Source organism: Lissotriton vulgaris, chromosome 10 (genome assembly GCF_964263255.1).
Source record: "Lissotriton vulgaris chromosome 10, aLisVul1.2, whole genome shotgun sequence".
NCBI lineage: Eukaryota > Metazoa > Chordata > Amphibia > Caudata > Salamandridae > Lissotriton > Lissotriton vulgaris.
This window is the reverse complement of record NC_141698.1, coordinates 363,686,558-363,698,706: the sequence shown is the minus strand read 5'-3', so window position 1 is coordinate 363,698,706 and position 12,149 is coordinate 363,686,558. Positions and strand designations below refer to the sequence as shown.

At 46.9% G+C, this 12,149-nt stretch overlaps 1 protein-coding gene across 1 annotated transcript in view; it reads right to left on the bottom strand.

Annotated features, from left to right (window-relative positions):
• Nucleotides 1-12,149, bottom strand: part of LOC147685260 (nmrA-like family domain-containing protein 1) — a 56,947-nt gene that overhangs the window by 30,387 nt on the left and 14,411 nt on the right. Inside the window, exons 2-4 of the mRNA XM_086941153.1 lie at nucleotides 3,988-4,226; nucleotides 3,499-3,748; nucleotides 2,916-3,106 (exon numbers count right to left, since the gene is read on the bottom strand). Of these exons, the coding sequence (XP_086797279.1) occupies nucleotides 2,916-3,106; nucleotides 3,499-3,748; nucleotides 3,988-4,226 (680 nt within the window). The remainder of the gene's footprint in view (nucleotides 1-2,915; nucleotides 3,107-3,498; nucleotides 3,749-3,987; nucleotides 4,227-12,149) is intronic.

The window sequence follows — 12,149 nt, the reverse complement described above, 5'->3', positions numbered from 1 at the left end:
AGAAGGATTAAGAGAGATAATCCGTCAGTCTATGGAATCTATGGCGTGCACTCGCAGCTTCAACATCGTGCAAAACAAGATCCAAGACTAACACTCTTAAATAGCGCATTGCGACTGAGGCAATAAATGCTATGTAGACCACTTCAACTGCTTTTCGATGGGTTTGAAAGGAATAATTGGGATGCAGAGTGAGAGCGACTTCAAATATCAGGTACTGGATATTAGCAGAAACCCTTTTAGGACTCTCCTGGGCCAGTACAATGTCCACATAGAGAAGACAACAATGATGCAAATACATAACAGAATGCCATAACATTTGCATTCTAAAACAGTCCACTCTGCCTTTCACGCTTCTGAGCTTGCAGCAAGAGTACCACTGACTTGAGCACTAGTGACTTGTGTAATATTAGCACTAGCAACTGCTGTGCTCCGTGACAACTCATACTGCTAGTAGTCACAGAAACTGTAAGCTCCAGCACGAGATGCAAACTCAGTTGATGGCAAAAACATGAAGAAATGATGGGGGCCAAGGGAGTGACTGTGTTGGGTCGCAAAGATTTTTAAGACACTTTTAAGTAAAATGTCCATTGGCCAGGCAGAGCCCAATTTAGACCTTCCTTAACTAGAGCTCAGTCTCCGTTACAGAGGTAATACTGGACTTTGAGAGCAATGAATAGATGAAGAAAGCAGGGCAAACTAAGTATCTGGTTGTACAACTTCTTTGAGACATGGCTGTCTTTGGCTAACATTGCTAAGCCTAAAGTTCCAGTTTCTCTTCATTATACCACAGCTTTGCACTTTGCTTAGACTCCCTGAAGCAAAAAGTGGGTATTTCCCACTGAGAACATAGGCAGCGACAAGTGTGAACATAAAAGAACTGCTCTGGTTACCACAACACTTCACGCGTAGACCACATTTCAAAACAACAATACTGCAACCAAGCACTGCCTAAAGTGTAAAGTGTTACCCATCCACTAATGCGGGTCAGCGCCTGGTCGGCGGTATGAAGCACTATATAAATGCAATTGCAGACCAATGTATTTTATGAGCAGCAGAACAAAAGATGTACGTACTTCCTTATAATATTATGCTTTTTACTGATGTCTTTGTCAACATTTTTTCCATCGAAACGTTAGCAGGGTGAGTCAGTAAGCACTCTCCCATGAGAAACATTGAAACAAATACCATACCACAGTAGCATCGCTGCAGCGCCTACCACACCATGGGTAAAGCAATAATACATCTGCACTGCTGAGCGGTAACATGTCATCTGCGTAAGCGCAAAACATGAGCGACATGTACTACATTCATCGAGCGTCTGTTGCCCAAACCCAGGAATTGGTACCAGGACTTCCAGGCAGTGCCCAGGTAGATGACAAGAACCTTGACGGGTAAGCCCAAGATACACAGTCCCACAGCCTGGGAGGGGGCCTGCGCTCTCCTGCTAAAGGCTCATCATGCAGTTCTCCACAGGAGGCCCACGATTGGAAGTCAAAGGGAAACGCTCCCCTAAGACCGACTGCACCAATTGCAACCATCTCACCACAAATCCCCCCAAAATAGTCACCTTTTCTAAGATCAGTGGTGCACTCTGCGCCTCATCAGAAAAGCGCCTCGAGGCGTTTGACTGAGCAGAGCTGCGCCGTACCAGACACAAAACTCGTGTTCTTAAATACAAACTGCTGAACAGTTTTCTTTTTCCGGAAGCACTTTTGATTTTACATTATAAAAGGCTAAATATGGAATTGTGTTAATCACAAAATCGCTTTCTGTCAAGGTTACATAAACCACACATGCTGGTTTACATTCCACCTGCAGCAGATGGGCTATCGGCGAATTAAAAAACTTAACTCAGCTCTGAAATCTGGAAAGCGCCTGGTTACCTCCGGAGCGCTCGCTCGGCGGCTCTTAACGGCGGTGCCAGTTCAGCTTTAAGGCGCAGTGCTTCTGTAGGGAGGGAAAGACCCTGGCGCACTGCCTGGGGCTGAGGTGACTCCGGCGTTTCCTTTCGGGGCGCGAGGACTCCGCAGCGAAAGTGTGTCACGACAGGCGCGCGTCGCGAGAGGAGCCCTTGATATTCCAAGTCACGATACCTCAGAGCGGCAATCCAAACAGAAACTCGCGAAGATATCACTAGGAATAGATGTGGCTTCCTCTCGGAATACTCTTGTCTCGCTCCTTAATGCCAGGAGTAAAGCAGGGGCTGAATAAACAAGGAGCTTTACTCCTGGAATAAAATAGTCATTCAGGAGTGTCTCCGAACAAATTCGTTGTGATTCGAATGTGGTCTACAATCGGAGTACATTACATACACCTGTCAGCTGCAAAACTTTACAACCTGCGCGGATATATTCTTTATAAAGCAAAAAGATTCAAACTAGTTTTCCTTGACTGCAGTGACATAACAAGCACCGCCTCTCCCCTACCTGCTCCACCGCCGAGGAAACAGGATACTGAATCCTGCCCCTCCAGGACTCCGACCTGCCTCATGGTTGCCAAGGCAATATTTCTGAAAATATTATTGTGCTACCGTAAGGCAGGTCATGGAGTCCGAGAGGCAGGATCCAGAGCAGACAAATCTGTTAAACAGGAGCTTTTTCCAATGGCAGGCCTCCATTTCGTGAGGCCTGCCAATGGAAAAAGGGGGCGTGGTTTCACGCAGCACTGAGATTCTCCTGTTCACAATAGGTCTTTGCCTGCAGCAGGGCAATGCCCTGCAATGAAGGCTTCGACCTAAAAAGGAATGGAAGCCAGCATGTGATGGCCAATCAGAAGCAAGCAAATGAAAGTGACAATGAAGCAAACATGTTATGCAATGGGTGGGCTGCAAGCCCCTTGCTGTATACATTCCTGAAAAAGTACAAACAAGTGTTGCTAGGGAAGCTATGAACAATGGAAAACGGTGCAAGTCTCACCTTCGCATCCTTGATTTTCTTCCCAGTGAATTTAGTCATGATGGCTGCATACTGTTCAGTAGTCAGTTTCTCCGAGCTGAGTCCGATGTCCCGCCCAATGAACTGTTCCGGGGCCTTCAGGACACTGACTACTACAGGACCAAGATCATCTACAGCTAGGCCATCCATTGGAATGTCTCCCATTGGTACAGCTAAAAAACAGGATGGGACACAAAATAAACTAAGCCTGACAGCTATGGTAGCAATAAAATCTGGAGGTCACGGGCTTATACATTAGGCATTTAGCATTTGAAAGTGGATATACCCAAAGTAATCTGGCTCACTGTGAATAAAGCTGATGATGGGCACTGATATGCTTTCATTTTTGATACAATGTTTTGTTTAAAAATATATTTTTATTGTTTTTCTTGACAGGATACAAATAAACATAACAATTAAAGCAATTAGAGCGATTCGCTGTTTCATTTGGAATACATAAATTACATAAGAGCATTTTGTATATGGTTTTCCAGAAGCAAGGCCAACACCTACGACACAACCAGCTACACAGCTTGAATTAACATAACCACACTCCTCCTCTTACCAAGCAAATAGCCATCGCCATCTGGGGCCTTCTGAGGTCGGAAGAAGGTAAGAAAGTTGTCGAAATAACAAGGCAACCGGATGCTGGTCATAGGGACGTTGATGTCTCTGAAATACTCTTCCACCTCACCCTTGCCGTCAAAGTGTTGTACCTCCAGCTTGCCTTCCGTCAGCTTCTTCACATTCTCCAGACCACTGAACACCACGTGTTTTAAGCCTGTGTCCTTGGACAGGTCAGCCAGAGCCTTACCCTATAAGACACACCAAAACCAGGATCGATTTAGCAAATACAGGTATTGAAACCCAAGATCCTACCATGTAGGATTCTTGGTTTGTCACAAAATCTGACATCAATCCAATATTAGATGCTCTCTGCTATGTACAGTGCTTCTATGCCCAGCCCATAACAAGGTGGGGTTGAGGGAGAAGGCTACCCCCGATGGCTGGGCAGCTCCTTGCACTCACCCCTGATAAGAGTGGTAGGTCTCACCTGTGCAACCTCCTTCTCTTTACTGCAATGCTCCCAGTAGTTGGTAACAAGGAAGGCTCCATAGGCGCCAGTCAAGGCATGCTTTAAAGTCTCCATGTGATCCAGGTCTCCTTTGAATAGCTCAGCACCAAGTTTCCTCAGTTCCTGGGAAGCACTCTTATCGGGGTCTCGAGTCACAGCCCTCACAGCAAAGGTGCCATCACTGATTAGAGCTCGGGCTACTGAGCCACCCTGGGCCCCTTGGGAAAAATCCAAAGAGAAGAAGATTTAGAACAGAGGATTCAAGTCTCAATTTACAAACACACAGTTGTGTAGGTCTGAGTGCAGGGCCCGGCTGAACCCAACAGCGTTTTCTCTTACCCAGAAAATGGTCTTTGGGGGAATAGAGCTATTTTGAAGGGGGTGGAGCACTATATACTACCCCATTTTAAACACCAAATCAAACAAGCATTTGCAATGCAATAGGTCTGGCATTAGGAAAGTTTGAGGTATTGGTATTGTAAATGACAAAAATTTTATTTATGTGTCTGTTTACAATGCCAATAGTGTAAACTTTTGCAAACGTGACACCTATAGCATTTCTAATGCAATATGTGTTGTACTTACATGACTTAGATGTATTATTACAAATAACAATGGCTTTTATTTTAATAATGAATACTTAAATAAAAGTTATTGTAATTTATAATGGCAACAGTGTAAACTTTTGTAAATAACTTTTGGGAAGATTATGTTCAGTGTATTTTATTGTGATGAAAATCCAAGAACAGAAGTGAAATATTAACATCTTTGTGACATTTGTAATAAATCTTGAAACATTGAGAGAACATATTTGAACCAGTGTTGTTGAATGGTGTGATAGAGTGAGAAAAAAAAAAATAAGAAGCCAGGCATCACGGGAGGCGTCTCAACATCCTGTCAGAGTACAAGCAGAACGGGGACACCAGCCTTCACTTTCCTAAATCCAAAGCAGTCTACTTTTTGATAAGAACTCAAGGGAGGCAGGAAGAGGTGAAATACCTTCCAGTTTGAAACACCATCAAAGGGCTGTTAAAATCGGATGCGAAGTATACCCTTATTTGTGAATTTTAAATGCTCAGGCATGGTCAATAAAGCATTCTCAAATTGAGTTGCATGAGAGAAAAATATGGAAAGCAAGCAACAGAAATCATAGCCAAGTGAAAGAGTCCCTGTCTAATCTGTAGTAGATTCTGCTCTCTTGCACAAAAGCATAGGATGTCTTACGCCAGAGCCGCGGATTTTAAACTGAGCAGTACCCTGTGATTCTGGGCAAATCACTTCATTTTTCCGTGTCTTAAAAAAAAACACAAACAAGACTGAAAGAAACCGGAGGAAATTACACAATCGGAAGGGGAAGGAAAGAGATGAGGGAAGATAACGAGACAGAATGAAAGATGAGATGAAGGAAAAAAGAAAGGTGGTGAAGGGCGTCGGGACTAGCGAGGGAGGGAAAACCTAGAAGGGGAGACAAAAATGAGAAGAGAAAAGGAGGGTAGAAAGAAAGAAAACAGCAGCATGTCTTATTAACAAGACTGAGAGACAGCGGAAGATTAATGAGAGAGAGGGCTGTGAAGAGGGAGAGAGAGAGAGCAAGGACGAGAGAAAAATCAGAGGTAAAAAAAGCGCACTCGATTAAGAAGCAGCAGGCCAAGGGAAGATAAGTGGGCATTAATGAGGCCACGGGCTTGAAGAGAGAGGATATGGGGGGGGGGGGGAAGGAGGGAGAGTATACATAAGCGAGTGTGTGAGGGAGAGTAAATGAGGGAAGAAGAGAGCGTGAGAGAGGGGGGAGAGACAGGAGGCAAGAGCATATGGGCATTGCTGTGGGGGCGGGGGAACAGCAGCCTTTGATGTCTGGTGGTGTTAAGAGACATGTTGGTGTGCGAGGCTTCCTTTCAAGTCGGGTGGGGGGAGCAAGCGTGTGGGAGGGAACGAGCATAGCGCACGCCTGGCGAAGCTTCACGCTTCAGTAGACAACATGCATTGGGAGAAATCCGCTTGTTCAAGAGGGTTGTTTCAACTACAATAGTTCAGAGCTATAATAGCTCGACCTAAAAAAGGTACCCAACAGCCCTTTTCACTCAGTCCTAACTCAGGCTGACCAAAATCCTTTTAAGAAAGATTCAAACTAGGTTTTTCCTTCACACCCCCTTTGGGAGCTAGGTCATCTTAACTTTCATATTGCACTGTTCACAATGTCACCAAGAGATCTTCGAGGACCACTGATTACATTACCATTTCAATGTTAAGAGAATGCAGCAAATTCAAAAATACTGCTAACTAGCTAGCAGGACATTATTTATAATTAGAAGCATATAGTCTCACTTTCAACATACTGAATTAACCACAATAAGCACATACAGAACAATCCTGCACTGCCAAGGCTATCAAACAGGTGCAAAAAAAATAATAAGGGGACAGCTTGCAACTTCTGTGATACCAATAAAATGCGATATGAGGTCAACCGGGATGCCGGTTTGAGATCCTGGGCACCGAATCAAGGGTTAAGGTGGGGAGAAATCAGTCATACGTTTCACCAAGACTTGCACATTTCAGCAGGTTCGGAATTTTAAACACATTTTCTTCAATGCTATTTTTTAAGTAGAGCAGCATAATTTGGCTCCTTCCTTGCACGTCCTTACCAACAGTGTATTATTCTCATGTACTCGACAATATAAACTGTGTGCCTTAACACATTAAATGTAATATGCAACATGTAGTCCCTATTCGAAACCATCCTCGCACTAGAAACGTATTCCCTGTAGAAGCTAGAGATTCATTCATATAGGTAAATAATGTGCAACATGTATTTCACATTCACGCTTAGTTACAAACTCTGAATTTTATCGTATTTGAGAGTATAAGAGGAGTGTGATCTAGAACTATTAATAAGGTTTCCATTTATTTGTAGTTGTATGTGGACTCATTGTCACATATTAAACTTGACATTCAGTGTTCATGTTATAGTTAGCCAGACTAGGCCTGCATTGTTTTAACATTAAGTGGTCTTTTTCTGCTTGATATAACTTTTCCCTTGCAGGTGCCTTCGTGACTTAGAGAGTTAGGAGGACAATGTATTAGCAAGCCTGGGAAAGAAATCTCGACAAGAACATAATGGTCTGACATGGCAAGAAAGCCTACTATTCAGCAAGCACCAGTAGTGACAAGTTGTTCAAGGCTGAAAATGGCTGGTAGTGATATTGGGAGCTATACTGCAAAGCACCTGAACACTGTTTTTTCATTGGATGATGGTGTTGTGATTGAGATAACACTATCTAAATCTCATGTTTTCCCCATATCCTGGTGTTCACACAGTTCACGGAAGAGCAGATTCCTATTGGACTTTGAGCCGTACATACCTCTATGCTTTCCTTAATCTTTTCCAAGTGTGGCTTTATGCTAACCAAGGCTTAATTTGTGCTGGTGCTTTGCACCAGAATTTATGTCTCAGGTCTGGTCTACACTGCAATACGTGTGACAAAAAATGATAACGAGTACAACTGTTCACAAGCTCCGTACTCTCACTCTGTTTGCCCGGCAAAGAGCCGAGCATGAGCGCAATGCCAATATTAAAACCAATAAGAAAATGGGAAGTCTTACATCAGGTAAGAACTGCCCTGAGCACTCTTAATGCACAACAAGTGCGTAGCTGTTGGTTAACTTGAAGTAAATCACTTGATATTCAGAATTTCTAGAATGTTTATTCATCCAAGTGTTTTTAATAGATCCAGAAGTCAGTGTTCATAAGTACATATTTCTTCATATGATTACACTTTTGATCAAAAATCCTTAAGGATCCATAACAAATGCTCAGTTTAAGATGACATGAAAACCCCAAAACATTTCGTACTAGGATGGCACTTCTTCAGGGGGATATATATTTCTGAAAAGAAAAAATGAACCATATTGTAGAGGGTTGCTGAACAGGAACCTCTATGCACACACGAAATTTATCTAGGCAAAACATATCAGGAAAATGGAAGCGGTAAAGCAACACAGTTATGCCCTCAGGAATGGATATATTAAGGATTTGTGATTTTGAAAAGTTAACTTTAAACCCCGCCACCTTTTGGAATGAGAGGAGTTCTGCCGATAGGCATCGCAGGTAGGAGTGAGGGTTAGTCAACGCTAAAATTATGTTGTCTGCATATAGACTGATCTTATGAACATCTGCCCCGAATATGATCCCGGAGATACCGACATGGGACCGAACGGGCAGGGCGAAAGGCTCCATATAGAGCGCAAAAAGCAATGGGGAGGGGGGGCAACCCGGTCCAGTTACCCTGGTGATGGGAAAAAGATCAGACCTACAGCCATTCACCTGCACCGCTGCTTTAGGAGCCGCATAGAAGCACGGAACCCATCGTAGGAAATTATCCCCCACCCCGAAAGCTCTCAGCACCGCAAACAGATAACCCCAATCTACGCGGTCAAAGGCTTTCTCCGCGTCAATAGAAAGCAAGAAGGCCTGCGTCCTGGAGCGGTGCACCAGATCCATAAGATGGAGCAGCCACTTAGTATTGTTCCCCCCCCCACCCCCCCCCCCCCGATGCGTTGGAATAAATCCCGCTTGATCGGGCTCAATCACTCCATCGAATAGTTTGGCATCAATGTTGAGGAGCGAGAAGGTCTATACGAGCCACACTCTGCAGGGTCCTTCCCGGGCTTGAGAATGCCAGCAATTGCTGCCTCGTTCATGGACTGAGTCACCGCTCCCGTATCAAGAAAGGAATTTTTAAAAAAAGGCATGTTAAAAGAGGAGCCAGCTCCACACAGTAAGTTTTATAAAATATGGCTGAGAAGCTGTCTGGCCCAGGCGATTTAGCTCATTTCAGCCGCACAATAGCAGATTTAACCTCCGATGCGTATCGCTGAATCCAAAGCTTCCGCCGACTCCCGATAGAGGGGCATAATACCACACGACTCAAGATACTCCGCTATTGCCCCGGAGCCGTTTCCTCCCTCTTATATAGAGTTTGATAGAATTGGCGTAAATCGCCTACAATGGCAGCAACAGTGGTTTGCTCCGTTGCCTCAGGGTCCATGATGGCTTGGTTAGTGTTTAACTGAGTGCGCGCCTGCATTCAGTGTGCAAGCATCCTACCCCCTTTATCCCCGCAGAGGTAAAACTTGTGCCGTATGCACAATAAGGCATGCGCCGCCCTGTCGAGGTCAAGGTGTTTGAGCATGCGCCTTTTCGTGTCCAGCTCCCTCCATACCCTCGGAGCCCCAGTCCGCTTATGGATCGCCTCCAGGCCACCAGACCTCCCTCCCAGCTCAGCGCGCTTCTTCGCTCAGGCGAGAATATGTTGCCGCAAGCCCTATAAATTCTCCTCGCACCACCAGTTTCAAGGCCTCCCAGATAGACGCCAGGGGAGTCTCCCCCACCTCATTTTATCACTAGGTAGTGGGTAATCGTGTCACGTGTCTTCGCAACCACTGATTCAGAGTGGAGCATGCAATCGCGAAGGCACCAACAGGCCGGTGGCGGCTGAGCGCCGCTGGAGGTAATTAGAACAGAGATAAGAGCATGATCTGATAGAGAGCGTGGCACAATATCCGTCGCAGACAAGAGGCAAGAAGGAGGACATGGCCAGGAAGTGGTCTAAACGCGCATATGTATAGTGGGATGCCGAGTAGTAGGTGTAGTTGCGCTCCTGGGGGTGCTGAACACGCCATACATCATGCAACCCACCCTCTAGAAGCCACCGTTTCCCCCCTTGTGACATTGCCCCCGCCTGATGTGATCTCTGTTCCGACCTGTCCACCCCACTCTCCATCACTATATTCAAGTATCACTCCACCAGAATCAGGGCGAGAGGGCTGCCCGTAAGAAGGTCTCCTGCTTGACATTGGGGGCATAAATGGACCCTATTGTGAAGGGCATCTCCCCATTGTACGCGCAAAGCCAAGAATCTGCCCTTAATGTCCACCACCTGCGAGATAACCTTGCAGTGCACACGCTAAACAGAATAGCCACCCCATGCTTCTTGTTTGGGCCCGAGGACCAGAGCTGAAGCGGAAAGCGTTGTCTGCCATGCGCTTGACATCTTTAGAGAAGAGGATCATCTCCGAAGAGGCACACACCATCCACCGCATTCTCCAGAAGGGAGAGAATAGCAGCACACTTCACTGGGCTATTTAGTCCCCCAACATTGAGGCTCACCACCTTCAGGTCTCTACCCACCATACCAAGGGAGGAGATAGCTAGCTAATGCGCGACCCAGCACCAAGGCCCCTAAAGGATTGCATTGTCCCAATGGATCCCTGGATCCTCGCCTGATGCTCCCGAAAGCTGATGCGGAGCCCCCAGAACAACCCCAGACCCCAAACCCTGCCCCAAACCCCCTCCCAGACACTTGAAACCCCAAACAAGTAAAAGGCGCAAAGTTCACAGTAGAGAAGAACAAGCATTTACAATGCAATAGGTCTTGCAGCATTAAAGTTTGAGTTATTGGCATTGTGTATGACAATGCGTTGCATAAAATTTTTAGCAAACTTTGAATTGGTGAGCAGTGAGAGTGTGTGCAAGAGTATGCTTTTGCTCACAGCTGGTATTATTCACACAACTCTGATGATACACCTCATGCACGGGGCTGACGCAGTTATTATTCACACAGCTCCGATGATGCACCTCAGGCATGGGCTCACAGCTGTTATTATTCACACAAATGATGATGCACCTCAGCACTGGGCTGACGCAGTTATTCACACAGCTCTGATGATGCACCTCAGCACTGGGCTGCAGGCAGTTATTCACAGCTCCCTCTCGCAGCGAGCCCGGGAGGCACGGCAGACAAAGCGATCGCTTTCACTTTCGCTTGAAAAACAAGACGTGCGCGTGCAATGACAACCAGCAAGGGGGGCGTGTCTTAGCCCGGCTCACGTAGCCCAGTAGTAATCCTACACAATCCTGCTGTAAATCCTAAATCCGCGATATACTACCTGTCGTCCCGGTAACCACATACCCTGGGCTGCAATCTGCGACCTCCGGAGATGCAGTGGACCGCGGAGCCCCAGCCACCCAACATCGGAGTGTTGCGCGGCCCAACCTGCGACTGCCGTTGTGAGCTGGTGCCAGAGTGTGGCAAGGACCCGGAGTTGTGCGGGTGCTTGGACCCCAGCCCTGACCTGACTATGACCCCTAACTCTGCTTAGCGAATAGAGTGCCCCTGGTCCGTGCCTCCGTGGTTTTCCTGGTTGCTGCCGGGCCGCAGCTGAGAGCAGAAGCATTATCCACCGCGACAATTGTATGCAGGAGCTGTTGGGCACAGATGAGCCGCTCGCGGCCTGTGAGCCGCGCTAGACATCGAGCGGCCAGCGGTGACATTTTGACATCTCTGCTAGAGAGAGTAGAACACAATTTGGAGAACTGGTGAGGAGCGGTGGGGGCCCAGAGCTAGAGAGCCATCAGGGCACAAGATGTATGTGTGCGGGGGGGGGGGTCTATGTGTGCATGCATGGGCGCTCGTGTGTGTGTCTGCACATGTGTGTTTGCGCTTCCCAGGAGACAGGAGACAGGAGATGGCCACAGCGAGCGCGTTCGCACGCGTGGCCCCGCTCTGATCGCCTGCTTCAAGATGCGCGCGGCCAGCTCCTGTCCACTGGAAAGCTGTGTCGCTGACTATAGGTCTCTGGCGAGACCGCTGTTAACGCCACGAGACCTAGTCCAGTCTGTTAAACAGGTCCCAATAGCAGGGAAACAGGATCCCAACATCTCACTTTGCCAATTCCGGATACAGGACAAATCACCGTCCAAGGACATAAGGGATTTACCACACTGCAACAGAGAACTGTCCGCCTCCGACGCCAGCTACAGGCCCAGCCAGTGCCATGCCGCCGAGTCTCAGGCGTCCCCAGAGGTGTCCGTTACAGAGGCCACTGCAGCCCCCCTCTCCAGCAGGCTCTTTGAGAGATCAGGTTTTGCTGTGGAAGAAGGCTTCCCGACCCGCTGCCACTCTGCAGATAGTCTGCGCTGCCTGCTAGGCGACCCACCCAGTCTAGGTGTGGAAGCAGGCCGCTCTAGCCCCAAAATGTCAAAAGGCTGATTCCAAGGAGCGAACCTTGACTAGCTTTCCCTTGAGCTTAAAGATGAGCCAAAACAGTAACCCCCAGGAATAGGGAATACCCTGCTCCCTCAA